We start from the raw sequence: 19285 nt of genomic DNA on the forward strand, positions 1-19285 counted from the left end.
TATTCGAAGTCTATCCTATCTTATTTGCAGGATAAAACGATGAAAGATGTATAATAGGAAAACCTGGCAAGAGAAACTGAAATTCAGGGATTGAAATACGTCAGTGAAAGTTTAGACAGGATCAGGGATCGTGAGGGATGAATTCAACGCGCTTTTATTTTGCAGAATTATATTTTTAATAGCCTGCACACTGAAAAAGGATTTTATTCGAAGTCTATCCTATCTTATTTGCAGGATAAAACGATGAAAGATGTATAATAGGAAAACCTGGCAAGAGAAACTGAAATTCAGGGATTGAAATACGTCAGTGAAAGTTTAGACAGGATCAGGGATCGTGAGGGATGAATTCAACGCGCTTTTATTTTGCAGAATTATATTTTTAATAGCCTGCACACTGAAAAAGGATTTTATTCGAAGTCTATCCTATCTTATTTGCAGGATAAAACGATGAAAGATGTATAATAGGAAAACCTGGCAAGAGAAACTGAAATTCAGGGATTGAAATACGTCAGTGAAAGTTTAGACAGGATCAGGGATCGTGAGGGATGAATTCAACGCGCTTTTATTTTGCAGAATTATATTTTTAATAGCCTGCACACTGAAAAAGGATTTTATTCGAAGTCTATCCTATCTTATTTGCAGGATAAAACGATGAAAGATGTATAATAGGAAAACCTGGCAAGAGAAACTGAAATTCAGGGATTGAAATACGTCAGTGAAAGTTTAGACAGGATCAGGGATCGTGAGGGATGAATTCAACGCGCTTTTATTTTGCAGAATTATATTTTTAATAGCCTGCACGCTGAAAAAGGATTTTATTCGAAGTCTATCCTATCTTATTTGCAGGATAAAACGATGAAAGATGTATAATAGGAAAACCTGGCAAGAGAAACTGAAATTCAGGGATTGAAATACGTCAGTGAAAGTTTAGACAGGATCAGGGATCGTGAGGGATGAATTCAACGCGCTTTTATTTTGCAGAATTATATTTTTAATAGCCTGCACACTGAAAAAGGATTTTATTCGAAGTCTATCCTATCTTATTTGCAGGATAAAACGATGAAAGATGTATAATAGGAAAACCTGGCAAGAGAAACTGAAATTCAGGGATTGAAATACGTCAGTGAAAGTTTAGACAGGATCAGGGATCGTGAGGGATGAATTCAACGCGCTTTTATTTTGCAGAATTATATTTTTAATAGCCTGTACGCTGAAAAAGGATTTTATTCGAAGTCTATCCTATTTTATTCGCAGGTTAATACCATGAAAGATGTATAATAGGAAAACCTGGCAAGAGAAACTGGAATTCAGGGATTGAAATACGTCAGTGAAAGTTTAGACAGGATCAGGGATCGTGAGGGATGAATTCAACGCGTTTTTATTTTGCAGAATTATATTTATAATAGTCTGCACACTGAAAAAGGATTTTATTCGAAGTCTATCCTATCTTATTCGCAGGATAAAACGATGAAAGATGTATAATAGGAAATCCTTTCAAGGGAAACTGGAATTCAGGGAGTGAAATATAGTACTGAATGTCTGGATAGGATCACAAATACCAAGTCGTGAATTTAACACGTTGTTATTTTTCGAAATTACATTTTTAATATCCTGCACTAAAAAGGATTTTATTCGATGTCTATCCTATTTTATTTGTAGGATAAAACGATGAAAGATGTATAATAGGAAAACCTTTCAAGGGAAACTGGAATTCAGGGAGTGAAATATAGTACTGAATGTCTGGACAGGATCACAAATACCAAGTGGTGAATTTAACACGATGAAACATATACAATTGAATTAATTTCTAAGAGAAACTCGAATTTGCAGATTGAAATACATCAGTGAGAGTCTAGACAGGATCACAAATACCAAGTGGTGAATTTATCACGATGAAACATATACAATTGAATTAATTTCTAAGAGAAACTCGAATTTGAAGATTGAAATACATCAGTGAGAGTCTAGACAGGATCACAAATACCAAGTGGTGAATTTAACACGATGAAACATATATAATTCAATTTCCATCCAAGAGAAACATAGATATACAGTTTAAAATGCAATAGATAAAGTCTAGACAGGATCACAAATAGCAAGAGATAAATTTAACACGTTCTTAATTTCCCAAATTACATTTTTAATATTCTAGAATAAAAAAGAGTTCAAAACCTAATTCAAAGCCTATCCTACCTGTTTCATAGACTAAAATGATGAAAAATATATATTCTGATAAAGAAAGACAAAAAGAAACTTGAATTTGAAGATTGAAATACATCACAAAATTGATGATGAGAGATTGAAATTCTCACAAAAGAAACTTGAATTTGAACATAGAAATATATCACAAAATGGATGATGAGAGATTGAAATTCTCACAAAAGAAACTTGAATTTGAACATAGAAATATATCACAAAATGGATGATGAGAGATTGAAATTCTCACAAAAGAAACTTGAATTTGAACATAGAAATATATCACAAAATGGATGATGAGAGATTGAAATTCTCACAAAAGAAACTTGAATTTGAACATAGAAATATATCACAAAATGGATGATGAGAGATTGAAATTCTCTCAAAAGAAACGTGAATTTGAAGATAGAAATACGTCACAAAATTCTCACAAAAGGAACTTGAATTTGAAGATTGGAATACATCAGTGAATACCTACACAAAGTCTCAAACCATGAAAGATGAATTTGAACACATCCTTGCATCCCAAAATTCCTCACTCTAGCTACATCGACTCTATCCAATATCTACTCTACACATCTAGATGACACGTTATAAACTGAAACGTTAAAAAATTTAATTTAAAAATCCAATCATTTCACTGCATCCTCAGCAGCAACAAAGATACATCAGAAGCGGGAACTTTAAATAAAGCACTCTGGTACCCTCCCAAAATAAGGTACCCTTCTTCCAAAAGAATTTCAAATTCGACGCTGAATCTAGAAATACTGCGAGTAAGAGTGTAGAATTAAACACGTTCTTACATCCCAGAGACGAGACACCATCTCATACCCCATAGACCCCATCCAAGCGCGATTTTCGCGGGTCCCTGCCGCTAATTACAGGCCAGTGTAGATAGTCGACGCGGTCCACTTTGCCTAATTCCCGAAAGCGATGAGCGGCCACGCGGAGCTGGCTTTGTTACCGCGGTTGGTAGACGCGGATTTAATAAATCCGCGTTTCAACGTTTTATATACCCACGCGTAAACCGCGGCCCCCGTTTTACACGGGCTCGGGTGGAGTAAAACGCGACGCTGGGAATTTTTTGCTGCGCCCACTGCTACTCCCTCCCGCAGGGATCAGTCGTTAAGCTCTAACCGGCGCAAATAAACCGGCCGTTGCCCGTGGACCAGCTAATCGGATTCATCTTATTAATTTACCCGAGTACGCTCCCGCTGCGTTTATTAGACCAAGTCGCGTTACGCGTCCGCTTGATAAACTAAACGCGTAGCGACCATCATTCACACCGTCGCCACTAGATGGATTCCAACTTCGAGGACTTTCTCGCGAGTCCCCGGAAAACCTCCAAATCCTATATTATATATGTGACATCCCGTCCTATCAATAGTATCCAAGTCTGAGGTAGGGCCTGAGCCAGGTATAGTAGTCTTACTGATGAGTTTAGTACCTAACCTAACTAACTAACTTAACCTAACCTATTTTTTTTTTGTTATGTGGGGGAAATCTTCGAAAAATACCTGACCCCCCTAAGGGAGGGGGTGGGGTTATGTGGGATTTTAACCCACTAAAACCCTCACAATGGCCACCCTACCGCGAAAGTGGAGCGCCCTGGACTTCGCGAGCCGACGAAATTACCAAACCTAACCTAACCTTTCATTTTTTTTGTTTTTTTATTTTACGTGGGGGAAATCTTCAAGTAGATACCCGGTCCCCCTAGGGGGGGAGCGGGGTTAAGTGGGATTTGTAGCTTCTAAAACCCTCACGATGGCCATCCTCATGCGATATCGGAGCCCCCTGGAAACCTAACCTAACTTAACCTAACGTAACCTAACCTAACCTAACCTAACGCGCTGTATCCCTTCCTTTTCCTACCGTCCCTTATAGCCACATCCCTGCCAAGAAGGACATCTGCGCCTTCCCAACATCAACGATGATGGGGGAAGACCCCTACAAACGCGTGCTTCCCGCTCAGGGCCTAATGATTCCTGAAGCACAGCCACGTTCGCGGGATTACACCCTGTAAATACTGTAGAAATGTTGTGTAGGCAATAGAATAAGCAATGATGTAAATATAAAAATGATTTAGTCTAAACTGAAATGTAAGAAATTTTAATAAGTAGGCTCCATAACTTTGCTCCTTGGTAACTGTTGAAAATAAGACATGTCTTAACGTATATACAAAAATCAATCTCTTAGGAGAAATAGATATGTATATGTATATGATAGAAAGGGATCATTTCTGCGATGACGTTAGAATGGATGAATTGATGAGGGTTAGTGGAGATTCGGTCCTACGTTTTGCTCAGCGGACTTCTCGTGTGCAACGCGCAGTACAATACTATAGAGTGCTGAGAAGACTTGGGTCAATTGACACGATCCAGAGCCAAGACTCGCTCCTTCTCGTACGAATTTTGCTTTTCTTTGTCATATGCTCGAAATTGTAAATAATAATCCTTCAATCAATTAACCCACTTGCATCACACGAATTTTTGTTATCAAATTTGATATACGAATATCTCAAATGGTATCAATGTTATAAAATAAATGTACTCAGTGTTTCTCAGGTTTTAAAGCTTTATTAAATTATCTCTTTTCCCGTGGTTTACACCAATGATGCCAGACGAAGACTGACTTCTTAGCTGCGTATGCCGCGCGCAACCAAAAGGCCCAGGACAAAGAAATCATTTGCCGGCTTATGGGTGTTTCGGCACCTCAAAGGAGTGAAACACAGGCGTACCCTCTCTATCTCGCAATTAAAATCATAATATTTCAGTTATATAGTAATTATTTCGTCGTAAGTTTCCAGATTCTGTAATAATTCTCTCAGTATTAATCCGCTTGTGTCTAGGATGGTTCACTCGCGATGCGAATTATACACGGTAATGAGCAACGGAGATTCGTGTTTGGAACACACCTCTCCCCGTGTTCATGCGATTAGGCCAGCCCACTGACACGCCATCTGTATCCCTATTCTAGCCACGAAACAGAGGAACGGATTTAAACGCTAGTTACCTGTTTATCACGTTCGATCGAGCTCTCCAGGTACCACGGAGCACATCCATCTTCCCTCTCACCCTCTCGAACGGAATCATGGTCCTGGTAAATTTCGCGCGAGCATAGCCAGCCAGGAGCCAGATTTCCCGAGTCCTTCGAGAGCGGAGCAAGGGTTGGAGGGAAAAAATCTGGCCAGTAATCGAATCCAGCTCATTAATTCCCTCGCACTGGGGACGATGTTCCGATTTCGTTCGTTAGGTCGTTTCGTTTCTACCGTTCGAGTGGCTCGCGAGCTCTCGACGCCTCTGATTCCAACTCCTCCCCGACCATCCCCCTAGGCACGGCAACCCTCTTCTCCCCTGTCGCACGGCCCATTTCCCTTTGTCCATTGCTGCCTCCTGCCACGCGGATCGGCCGAAACTTTATTAAATTTCCCCTCTCCATTACGCAGAAGATTCCAAAACTGCCTTTCTAATACCACTCCGCAACGAAGTGACCGAATTTCCACTGGCCCGGGATTCCCGGAGCCAATCTCCAGTAATTGAGACGTTCCCCTTACCCTTCGATGAATTTTTCCACGGCTTCATATAGCCTTTCGACCCCTCCGTTCTTCTACTCCGCTCTTCTTCCACGCTCTTTCCAATCCTCGCTCGCATCACGAGAATAAAACACGAACCAGCGGATATTGCTTTAGTTACCATACCATTCGGCTCCGCGGGCTCTGGCCTGACGAGCTTCTTCGCCGTCACTTCGTTTATTTAGCAGAGGAGAAAGAGGGGTAGGAATGACTATGGTGGATAGTGGAGGACACACAGGTCGACGAGGATGATTCCATCGGAGGATCAGTGCGATTCCATTCGGATGATTCCATCTCGTGGAAACTTTGCGAGAGTATGCGAGCTACGGTTACCAATATGGCGGCGTGTGTGACGAGCACGTAGCAGCGATAACCGACATAAGCGACATATTTACTTAATGCGCTGAGGGGTTTTATTCGCTTGGGACAGTTAGTGTCGTTAAATGATCGAACACCTATCTTGCTCTGTCGTACCTTCTGCCTGTAATAGACAGGTGTTCGTGAAGGATCACCATTGCGAAGGGTCACACGCGTGGGTCTTGCGTGCGTGGGGTTTGGAAGAAACCCTCCCTCAATGTATACCTGTAAGGAGAGGAGAGATAGATGGATCTGTTACTGGATCTCGAAGGAAAAATGAGTCTAAGGTGGCGAATTCTGTCTATCACGTAGCCACTATCACGCGAAGTATCGGGAATGTTAGAGAGATGGACGGTCGTGAGAATATTCTGAAGGTCAGCAAGGTGAGTGGAAATTGGACGATGACGCGTGTCAAGGATCACGGTTCTCGAAGATCGAAAGCAGAAGGTAGTCAGGATTTCTAAATGTCTTTAGTCGACTACGTCCTCCTTATCGGTTATGCGTTATTCCTCGTGTTCCCACGAAATGTTGCAATTGAGAAATATATACTTTTATATACAATATGAGTTCTGATACGAGGCTACGTCGGAAAATATAATAACTATGAATCGGCGGAGAATAAGAATTGATCTTGTACAGTGTTCAGAGGTGCTTATATATTCTTATACATTTTTATATGTTCTTGGAGGGGTGAAAATTACCATTGGACCTTAGTCAAGGTACGAATCCGTAAGATGTTTTGAACTCTAACGTTGGTCTGGCTTCATCAGGTAGGTCTTTTCACTGACTAAAATTGGTCATCCAACAAAAATGACACGACACATGATCGACCTTGCTGTTAATTATTGCTATCGGAACTTAAATCCTAGAATAAGGGGTTGAAACATCCCTCATTTGTCCTAAATATTCAAAATAATACTCTCCATGACTGAAAACGATCATTAACCGACTATAATAATTCGTCGATGCTTATTCAGTATTCCTGCAGAAGACAATGTACCAGTTTAATTTTAATCCTGCCAATGACAGGTCATTTCCAGGTCTTCCCGACGTCTAGACGTATTTAAGCATCGGCTATTCGAAATAAATTACGAATGAATTACGCATGTATGTCTGAAGGTATGATAAATAGAAGATTCGTGCATTTGGAACGATTAGGGTTTAATTTTTATGATGAACAGTGGAGTTTCTTCTGCTCTTTCCTGCCCCCCTTCTGTGCCTAGAATGAGGGGTTGAAACATCCCTCATTTGTCCTAAACATTCAAAATAATACTCTCCATGACTATCCATTACTGAAAACGATCATTAACCGACTATAATAATTTGTAGATGCTTATTCAGTATTCCTGCAGAAGACAATTTACCAGTTTAATTTTAATCCTGCCAATGACAGGTCATTTCCAGGTCTTCCCGACGTCTAGACGTATTTAAGCATCGGCTATTCGAAATAAATTACGAATGAATTACGCATGTATGTCTGAAGGTATGATAAATAGAAGATTCGTGCATTTGGAACGATTAGGGTTTAATTTTTATGATGAACCGTGGAGTTTCTTCTGCTCTTTCCTGCCCCCTCCTGTTCCCTGTTGTCCAGGCCCTTTGCCTTTTCGCGAATGTTGCGAACGATCGATCTTCCTCCACGGTCACGGATGACGTATTTGCTCGGGTGCCTTTCTCGCCCTTTTCCTCCCGCGATCATCAATCCTGGTCCTTTAGCGACCGCGATAACGGCCGTTTCGATCCATTCGAGCGAACCCACGTCTTCATCCCGGCCTAGTGGAGGGCACCGCGAGCAGATTTTACACGCGTGATTGGCCGAATACACGCGAGGCTTGTTGATCGAAGGATCCAACGGAGCTGGTTGCTTTCAGAACAAGATGGAGGAGCAGAGATCACGCAGAATTCAGAGGATCGTCGACGGCCTCCTGCCCAGGACCATGGACCCCAAGGACCGCGCCTCGGAGACCGATCTGCTCCTGCAATTCTGCCTGTCCCTTAGCAAGGTCAGTTCTTATATCCTCCATGTTGTAATTTTTCTAATAAGTGCAAATGAAGAGTGCAAGGTTAATTACTAAGATACGAGAAATATAACGTTTCGGCAATATTCGAAACTAATTGTAAATTATTACAAAATTATTACTTTAGAAAACTATAGAGCGTTCATAGCTCAGATTGAATGGTTGTGCGAGAACCCATATATGTATTCATAGCCCAGATTAAATGGTTGTGCGAGAACAAGCAGGGTGCAAAGGCTGTCCTGGGACCAGTCCTTTTGGTGAAAGTACGATACGAGGTTTGAAAGAAAGTCGAGTCGGTGATAATTCGAAGCGTAATTAGTTTAATCTTTTAGTTTTGTATTTTTATTCTTAACACGTGTTCCAGTGTTTAGGACAAGTGACCCATCGATTCAGAAAGAGAGCATGAGTATGAAAGAGGACAGAGTGCAATTTTTAACACGTTAACACTAATTATGTATTTTTCTAATGGCCGCGTCGCCGGTCATCGGTGACCCCCGTGGCATTCAACGTGTTAACTCTCTTTATCTCGTAAATGAAATATATTGGAATTAACCCTTTGCACTCGACGATCTTTTCGTTACAGGAAACTAGTAATTCGAAGATTTCCTGCCATAAGGCCAAGGATATTTTTAAAGCAGTAAATTAGGAATCGTATGCAATTTAAGACGTAGAATTATTTTACTTCGATATTCCACGCATCGTTGGGTAATTGTAAATTTGATATATTAATTAATATCCATCTTTAGAATACGATTAAATGGTGACTGATAGGCGCCTCTCGAGTGTAAAGGGTTAAATAACATCTTGATTCCCTATATTTGCCAATCTAAATAGTATCCCTATATATATTGCAATAAAATAACATCTCTTATTCCTTATATTTGCCAATCTAAATAGTATCCCTATATATATTGCAATAAAATAACATCTCTTATTCCTTATATTTGCCAATCAGAAGTATCGCTGCAACTCTATCACATCCTTCTCTGCCCACAATTCCCTGGAATAACGTTCACTCTTTCACCCTGCAGATCTATCCGAAGCACAAGGATCTATACAACTGGGTGGACGTGGATCAGAGGGTGTACGTCCCTTTCAACATGTCCTATCTTCAGGAGAGTTTCGGTTATGTGAGTAGACGTTAACGCGAGCGGATCTGCGGCCATGCCGCAGAGGAAAAATGATTTGCTTGGTTCCTGGGTTAGATAAGGTGGGGGACGCTGCTGAACGCCACTTTAGGCGCTGCCACTGCCGATCTATACAATCATACCCGCAACAGGGATCGAAATTCTTACGGCTACGACGATCAGCTGGTCTACGTTTACGTTACCGCCCCGCGTTACTTCCGCAGCCTTGGCAAACTGCTGAATCGCTTTTCGAGGAGGTAAGCGCCACTTCACGGTTCGATAAATAGCCTGGGAAAGAACATCGGGTCCTCGCAGGAAATCCGCCTCGCGTTTCCTCGCACGAGCGACCGGCAGCGGAATCAAAGCGCGAGCACTGATGGCGCGGAAGGATTCTCGTCCCCCCCTTGCGAATTTTCTTGCAGTTCACCCTCCTATAACACGGTCCGTTCGTTCGTTCGTTCCGTGTTGAAAGAAACCTTTGATTGGAATATTTGAGAGACTAGAATCGCCGATTTTTTAATTTTTGAACGAGAATTTTGCAATGAATTGATCACTCGCTTGATTTTTCTTATTGCGGTTTCTGAGAGGTTCTTATTCCTCTATTTCTTCGTAATTGCGATTGGAATTTTCTTTTTATTTGTTTCGTTAGATATCATGGAAATACAGGAATAAATAGATAGAGAATTATGTTTAAATAAACGTTTCAGTTTTATAGTAATTTCGAATTGAAAATAGTTGACTAAATTTATACTGTTTATAACCGTTACGATGATAAAAAAGATTAAATAAATAGGAAATTTCTTTAATATAATTCTTAATAATTAAATTGGTATATGTATCAACGTATGTCTAAGTTTGTGGCTCTGTATCCATTTAGTGAATTAATTTCTAGTGTAAACGAATCATGCATTACGCCGAAAGTCACTGTAAATTGCGATTAAAGTTACTACAATTATGCTAAAAGTTACTATGCATACGATGAAGGTTACTATGGATTACGAAAAAAGTTACTATGCATACGATAGAAGTCACTTTGTACTATGATTAAAGTTACTATGCATTACGATAAAAGTTACTATACAAATATTAAGAGTCACTTTGCATTACGATTAAAGTTACTATACGTTATCATAAAAGTTACTATACAAATATTAGGAGTCACTTTGCATTACGATTAAAATTACTACGCACTGCGATAAAAGTTCCTATGCATTACGATAAAAGTTACTATGAATACTATGCAAGTCACTTTGGATTACGATTAAACTTACTACTCACTACGATAAAAGTTACTATGAATACGATGCAAGTCACTTTGCATTACGATTAAACTCACTACGCACTACGATAAAAGTTCCTAAGCATTTACTGTGAATACGACAAATGTTACTACTCGTTACGATAAAAGTTACTATGCATTACGATTAAAATTACTACGCACTGCGATAAAAGTTCCTATGCATTACGATAAAAGTTACTATGAATACTATGCAAGTCACTTTGGATTACGATTATACTTACTATGCACTACGATAAAAGTTACTATGAATAGGATAAAAATCACTTTGCATTACGATTAAACTCACTACGCACTACGATAAAAGTTCCTAAGCATTATGATAAAAGTTACTATGAATACGACAAAGTTACTATGCGTTACCTTAAAAGTTACTATACGTATGATACAGCTTACTACGAATTATGATAAAATTGACTGCAGATTACTATTTGTAGAACCACTATTTTGCACCTATAAATCGATAGAAGAACCGTGGCAAATTTCGCACCGTGTTACAAGAAGGTCGACTGTACGTCCAAGTCGAGAGAAAGATGGACGTCGCGATGAGGCGAAACAGCTGCCATAAATTTCAAAGACCTTCCATTCTCACGCGGCTTTGATAAGGCGGAATTTAAATCCGACCACCTCTGAAAGGTAGCAAAGTGATTTATCGCGGTCACGGGGCACGAAAAGATGCACCGCCGCGCCTGACTCCGCTGGACCGCCGGCTCCTATCTTCCACGGAAGGACGAATTCGATTCTACCCTGTTCTTCCGCAACATTAAGCTCGATCCGCGGAATATTAGCACCTCCGGGTCCGCGGTGCTTAATCCGATGCTTCCGCGCAGCGTGATTTCTCACTTAACAGTTGATTACCTAAATCCTGGATCGCGATCTATCACCTTCCAATCCTTCGATTTCTTATCTTACAGTAACGTATTGCAAGTTGGGCCCCTAATTTGTAGAAACGGGTGTAGCGGGAATAGAGCTTCAGTTTGTTTAAGAATATTTATTCAATTAATTAAAATATAGCTCATTCTCTCTTTTACTACTCTCTTCATTTATGACACTCTCTTCTGATACTTTTGACAACTAATCTCTTGGCATTTGCCAATCCTAATTACTAATGTAGGGTCGCAGGATTTACACCTCGTGTATAGGTAGCTTTAGCATAGAAAGTCACCGAGGATTCGAGGACCAGGTTGGTCGGAAAAACCTCGGTGATGCGTCAGGCCCTTGACACGGCCATATTGGGGGCCATGTTGGGGGTGGCTTTTGGAAAACGTGTACGTGTTGAGGAAGATATAAAAGAAGGCAAAAGTGGTTAGGAAACAGTTCTTAGGGAACAGTGATTAGCAGGCAGTTCGTTGGAGACTGCTGACACCCGGATTTCAATATACAATACGGGTTCTAGCAACAATTCTACGTTGGAGAAATACTGAAACTGGAACTGAAACTGACCTTTCGCAAATTTTGTGGGTTCTTATATAATGTTAGTTTTTGGTGGGGTGAAGATTGGCCCTTAGTGAAAGTAGGAACGAGTCAATTGTTTTTGGACTCTGAAATTGGTCTGCGTTTATCAGCCAGGCCCTTCTAGCGACTAAGGGCCAACGAATTGTTAGTGAACCAACAAGACAGTTTTTGAGAGACAGTTCTTTAGAGGAGTTCTTAGTTGTGTTCCGTCCCGGAGAGCGTGTTTATAACATAATTTTATTCTAAGGCTTACACTTTTGCCAGACCTAACGGTTTATTTTATATTTTATAACGCGACTGCAATTCCAGAGGTTCGATGTGCCTCAACGCCGTTCTAGCGGATTAAGCTTATAAAGGTAAAGCAAAATTAGGAATTTTACTAGTACCAGACGCAACAGATGGGACCCACTTGTGACAGACCCAACAAGCGACGGACGGACGGCACTTATAAATCACGTCATCGACTATCAGAAATCGGCTCCTTGACAGTTTCCTACTCCTTCGCCAAAGGTCCTTATGTCACATCCTCTGTCCAATTAAAACTCTTTACCTTTCCACCACCAACGTCTATTTTACCCAACCAGAACTAAACTAGAGAAAACACCGGACCGAACACGACGAGACAGGACATAGAGCAAAATCGAGAAGTCAGTTCGTCTTCGGCACCGATCCTTCAAACATCTAAATTACACATACAAACGCGTGTTCGAAACGGTACTCCGTTACCAGAGGTTCGATGTGCCTCAACGCCGTTCTAGCGGATTAAGCTTATAAAGGTAAAGCAAAATTAGGAATTTTACTAGTACCAGACGCAACAGATGGGACCCACTTGTGACAGACCCAACAAGCGACGGACGGACGGCACTTATAAATCACGTCATCGACTATCAGAAATCGGCTCCTTGACAGTTTCCTACTCCTTCGCCAAAGGTCCTTATGTCACATCCTCTGTCCAATTAAAACTCTTTACCTTTCCACCACCAACGTCTATTTTACCCAACCAGAACTAAACTAGAGAAAACACCGGACCGAACACGACGAGACAGGACATAGAGCAAAATCGAGAAGTCAGTTCGTCTTCGGCACCGATCCTTCAAACATCTAAATTACACGTACAAACGCGTGTTCGAAACTGTACTCCGTTAACGTCTACGTTATAACTATTCTACGCTTTTCTGTAAATAAACACTCTCTTTTGACATTCTGGATCCTTATTATCGCGACTAGTCGCGCAATATTAATTTGGCGCGTGATAAGCGTTCTTGGAAATCGAAGAGATTCGGTACCGTAGGACGCTACAAGTTGTGAGCCATTAGTTGTAACAGGTTGAGTTGCCATTGTGTCGTTGAGTTGAGCGTAGTCTCAAGTTGGAGTCGATATAGATTCGTGTGTTTAATCGTCACTCACATGTTGTTAATTTATTATTATTAATTAATAAATAATCCTATTTACCACCACCAATCCCAGTCTCTGCACTAATCTTACTAATTTAATTACTATTTTATTTACTAACTTTAATCATAAATATTGCAAAAACTATCGAGTAGTTGCCCTTATAATGGAACACTTTCTTGAACCGGATAACTAAATCTACAATTCTGTAAAGTGTTAACCAAGTGTTACTCTCCTTCTGACTCGTGCCCACTGTTCCTTGTCTTGTTCTACTTCTCTTGGTTCTGTTATCATTCCAATATGTTTCTTACCCTAGTTCTTTCTTCCTATTTTTATACCATGTGTAGTATGTTGATTTATTTATCCTCGACCATCTTTCCTGTATCCTCTGCTCGACTGTTGTCCTTGTTGCACTCTTCAATTTCCATTCAATCGGTTATCTTTAGACTAATCTACTAATTTAATTACTAATCTATCCCAATTAGTAATTCTTTGCAATCTTAGTACCCATCTACAGTACACATTCACATTATACAATGTGAAATGTTCAAAAATTCCACCTGCATTCTAGGAACTCGTTCATCTTCTCACATTACTGATAGCTTATCATAAACATTCCCTCGATCCACCATTGTAAACTCTCATCAATCGCACTGCCAATCACTCGGTGATACCACTTTATCGATACCATAGTATTCCACACTTCAACTACCATACGAGAAAACTGCCATAAGTTCCCAAGAAGATGAGCGAGAAAAATCCACGCTTTCTTGGGATCGATAAATTACTCAACGTGAATTGATCTTCCAGCTGGGGTCAATTGTAATATCGTAACATCGCGTGTAGGTCGTAAGGAACACGTGTTCCCTCAATTGGTCTTCCTAGTAACCCAACGGGTCGTACAAGAGCGACACGGGCTTATTAGATAAAATCCGATTATGTGCACCCGCGATGTTCTCGCTGCGATATTTTGCTGTCTTTAATCCTTCGCGCTCGAGAAATATTTTTATACTCTCGTATCTTTTAGTTCCCTCGTTCTCTCTTTTCTCATTTCTTCTATCATGCATTACATCAAAATACGCAGACCACAACGCACTTTACTCGTTACACGCGTACCCGTTTTTCGTAACGAGTTAAAGTCGCATATATAAATATGCATATTCCATGCATACTCGCAGTACTCATTTTAGTATACAAGCATCACGCACTTTGTCATCACGGTACATGAAAATTCGTGGTAACCAGTGCCACAGCAAGCGTTTCTCTGATACGTCTGAAAGGGATGCAGGGGATTAGGTCGTTCCGCGTGTAGTCCGGGAGCAATTGGACATGCGTGTGTTTCGTATGCGAGTGGAGATTCTAAAAGAAGTGGAATTTGGTACTGTGGGAAAATCATTGACAAATGGGCCTTATCAGTTACTGATTAACGGGTCTCATCAGATGGTGACAAAGGGATTGCGATAAATCTGGACTCGCGAAAACTCTTGATCGTTTCACTATGATTGAGGGCGATGAGCACTGAAAGGGGGAAGCTTCCACACGTGAGGTGGCATCAGCGAATAGTCAGTTAGAGACCTTCGAGGAAGTAGTGAGAGACCTTCGAGTAGTCATTGAGATACCTTCGAATAGTCAATGAGATACTTTCGAATATTCAATGAGATACCTTTTAGTAGTCATTGAGATACCTTCGAATAGTCAGTGAGATACCTTCGAGTAGTCAATGAGAGACTTTCAAATAGTTATTGAGAGACCTTCGAATAGTCATCGAGGTGCCTCCGAGGAACTAGTGAGAGACCTTCGAATAGTCAATGAAATACTTTCGAATATTCAATGAGATACCTTCTAGTTGTTATTGGGATACCTTGGAATAATCAGTGCGATACCTTCGAGTAGTTATTGAGATACCTTCAAATAATCAATGAGACACCTTCGAATAGCCAGTAAGGAATCTTCGAGGAATTCGAATAGTCAATGAGAAACTTTCAAATAGTTATTGAGAGACCTTCGAATAGTCATCGAGGGACCTTCGAGGAATTAGTGAGAGACCTTCAAATAGTCAATGAGATACTTTCGAATATTCAATGAGATACCTTCTAGTAGTCATTGAGATACCTTCGAATAGTCAGTGAGATACCTTCGAGTAGTCATTGAGATACCTTCAAATAGTCAATGAGACACCTTCGAATAGCCAGTAAGAGATCTTCGAGGAATTCGAATAGTCAATGAGAGACCTTCAAGTAGTCAGTGAGAGACCTTCTCATACTTAGTGAGAGACCTCCAAGTGGAATAAACCTTTTTGAAACCAAACATTTCTGAGTTTTTAAGTTTTAAACTCGTATTACTTCGTGTCACCCTTACCAAACCCCCCTATTATTATACTACCTACTATAGCTACTAGTACTACCCCTGATACTATCTTCTGAACAACGTATAACCCTAACTGACTACGCAAAATTCTACCAATTTCGAACCATATATTCTGGTACATGTTAATAAACGTTGCATCGACCTCCCGACACGCTGATAAAGAAACCTCGTGATAATAAATCGGCGGAAATGGCAGTCTAGCCGGTACTGCAATTTCACGGTGTTAGATGGAAAGGTGCGATCGCGACTGGGAAATAAATTCACTCGTTAAGACCCTGTCTCGTGCAACAAAAATACAAACGGATCGATCGCGTTAATTAAAGCAGGGGGGCTCGCGGTGCGGGAAGAACGCTCCCGCGATGGCAAAATCGAACGAAAATACGGCAATGGTGTTATTATAGCAACGCAGCCACTTGTTTATTAACCGAACTAGCCGCGTGATATTAAAAATAATGACGCGGGACATGCGTACCCCTGTTTTTACGACCGCTATTCTCGAAACAGCCCTCGATATCGGACCGTCTCTTTTCATCGCGCGATCCACGCGTTTGCTAGGTTCGTAACTTGCTCCTTTATGGTTCCCATACGCGTGTATCCATCTGTTGGTCTAGTAATCGATTCGTCCCTCACTCACGAGCGGACTAGTCGCGACACACGTGCGAAAATAAACGTAAATCGGGCGAATCGTTGATACGGTCCTGTTTCGAATCATGTTCGCACTACGTGAATTTAAAAAACCCAGATTTTTTTAGCCTATTCTTTAGAGCTCTTCTTGATGAGTTTCTTGATATACAAAAGGTTTAAAAAAGTAGAGGGATAGACCCGGTACGAATTTTCAAAGTCTTGCAAAAGCGATTCGCAGATCGGCGCAATCGGACTGCGAAAAAACACAGTTCCCAAGATCCGATTTTTTAGATCTTTTGCATACGAGTTGACTGATGGATAAGGAACGTAAAAAAGCAAAAAAATCTGCATTCAAAAATTTTTCCAAAATCGCACCACCGATGTATCCATCGTGCAGTTAGAAAAATCGGCAAAAATCGGACCGATTAGAAAACCAGCAAGTTTTTAGCCTATTCTTTAGAGCTCTTTTCGACGAGTTTTTTGATGTATAAAACGTTTAAAAAAGTTGAGGGATAGACCCAGTACGAATTACCAAAGTCTTGCAAAAGCGATTCGCAGATCGGCGCAATCGGACTGCGAAAAAACACAGTTCCCGTGATCCGATTTTTTAGATTTTTTTACACACAAGTTGCTTGAAGCCTGAAGAACATAAAACAGTAAAAAAATCCGCATTCGAAAATTTGGTCAAAATCTGGCGCTCCGATGTATCCATCGTGCATTCCGAGGCTCGGCAAAAATCGGTGGGTTTGAAAAAAATAGATTTTTTTAGCCTATTTTTTAGAGTATTCTTGGACGAGTTTTTTGACATATAAAACGTTTAAAAAAGTCGAGGGATAGACCCAGTACGAATTTCCAAATTCTGCAAAAGTGATTCGCAGATAATTGATCGTAATTAATTAATTAGGAGGAAATTAATATCGAAAGTTATATTGGATAGTGCGTAAAGGACGTATCTTTACGATGCAATTATAAAAGTTCATGAATTAGTCTCAGAAATTGTGTAATTTATTAATTTTCCAATGTGGAATGAAAATTCGAATTACATCGGTCAGCGCCATCTATGATATTGGACTGGAAGTTTGTTCTCTGCTCAAAGGATAACTGTAACAGAAGCTTTCAGTACAAAATCATAGATGGCGCTGACGGATGTCGCTAGAGTTTTGTATTAGGAGGATGTAACACGAGGAGAGGTTGATACCGACGAAGTTCCTGGAAATGACACCATTTCCAAGAATTGAGCGGGCAACACTTTTGCAGCCTCAGCGAAAAATTTTCGGCAGATTTCGCGATTTTGTATCAGGAGAACATAATATGAAAGGAGGTCGCTCGTCGAGACAGTTCCAAGAAATGACGTCATTTCCAAGAATTCTCGGACAATTCTTTTGCAGCCTGGCTGTAAAATTTTCGCCCGATTTTACAACTTTGTATCAGGATAACATGACATGGCAAGAGGTCGCTCGTCGAGACAGTTCCAAGAAATGACGTCATTTCCAAGAATTCTCGGACAATTCTTTTGCAACCTGGCCGTAAAATTTTCGCCCGATTTTACAACTTTGTATCAGGATAACATGACATGATAAGAGGTCGCTCGTCGAGACAGTTCCAAGAAACGACGTCATTTCCAAGAATTCCCTGTACAATACTTTTCCTGCTTTGCAGTATATTTTTATTATTTTACTTACCTTAACTTACCTTATACTTACCTTACTTAGCGTCCTTACATACCTTCCTTTACTTGCGTTCTTTTCTTTACTTAGCTTAATTAGTTACAAGGAGAGTGCAAGTCCTTCGATTTAGTTGAAACTTTGCAGCTTTGTAGATATCGTCATGCAGTTTAAGAAAATATATCATTATAGCCGCTACTACTCAATAGTTTTTGAGATATTTGCGATTAAAGTTTTATTACTTCCTTAATTATGCATTTATTTCCAATCTGTTTCAAATTAAATTGTAGTGTAACAGCGGCGACCGAGAATTGCTGTACTGGAGGACTGGGGTTCGATTCCTGAGCCATAGTTCATGATAGCTTTTTCAATATATTTTTTATTTTGTATTCATTTTTCGCCTATGAAAACACTGTAAATACACAATTATAAATAAAATTTCTTAATAAAATAATTTATTTTTTACGCTTTCTTATGCGAGTATATATTAATTACAAAATAATAAGAATATTATGTAAGAAAAACATTTTTCTATAGCAGTCTTATTAACTATAGGAAATACAAAACCTATCTCCCATGTAAGTACTAATTATTAAATTAAATATTGTATATGAATGTTGCCTATAATTCCAACTTTGCTGTGCAGTTATAAATGTTCATGAATTAATTACAAAAACTTGACAATTTATTAATTTTCTACAGCCGAATTGATTTCTAGTATCCAGTTCGAATAAAAATGTTACCGCCTGCGATCAACGCCATCTATGATTTTGGCCCAAAAAGTCAGAAAGTAATAGGAATATAGAATAGGCAAGGAGGTCGTCAAAGAGCTGGTCACGTGGTAGACAAGGACAGAAAGGATATAGAAAAGGATAAAATGGCTCCGGCAGTAAAAAATTATTAATTACTCAATTTCTGTAAACAATTTGTGAACTTTTATAATTTCATTGCAAAGCTGGAACTTCAAGCAACATTCTTATATAATATTCGTAAAGAATTTAACTCTAAATTGTTAGTTATTAATTTTTGTTTCATGGCTTCTATGATTTCGTAACGACGACCATCACGATCTTCCGTGAAAATATTTAATACTAAACGAAACTAGAATCAAAATGTGAACAAAAGTGATATGAGAAGATTCGCAAGAACATTGTTTTTGTAATGAGTGCATAAAGTTTCATAAATTAATTGCGTAAAGGATAGTAATTAATGAAAAA

The 19285-nt window shown here is 39.8% G+C and overlaps 1 protein-coding gene across 2 annotated transcripts in view; it reads left to right on the forward strand.

Moving 5' to 3' along the window:
- Positions 1–19285, forward strand: part of LOC108548960 (endothelin-converting enzyme-like 1) — a 193008-nt gene that overhangs the window by 149990 nt on the left and 23733 nt on the right. For both annotated transcript variants that reach the window (XM_017902120.1, XM_017902121.1), the window contains 3 exons: positions 7996–8127; positions 9174–9272; positions 9348–9526. In XM_017902120.1, the coding sequence (XP_017757609.1) occupies positions 7996–8127; positions 9174–9272; positions 9348–9526 (410 nt within the window). The remainder of the gene's footprint in view (positions 1–7995; positions 8128–9173; positions 9273–9347; positions 9527–19285) is intronic.

The sequence above is a fragment of the Eufriesea mexicana genome, unplaced genomic scaffold, assembly GCF_001483705.2.
Source record: "Eufriesea mexicana isolate 0111107269 unplaced genomic scaffold, ASM148370v2 scaffold1653, whole genome shotgun sequence".
NCBI lineage: Eukaryota > Metazoa > Arthropoda > Insecta > Hymenoptera > Apidae > Eufriesea > Eufriesea mexicana.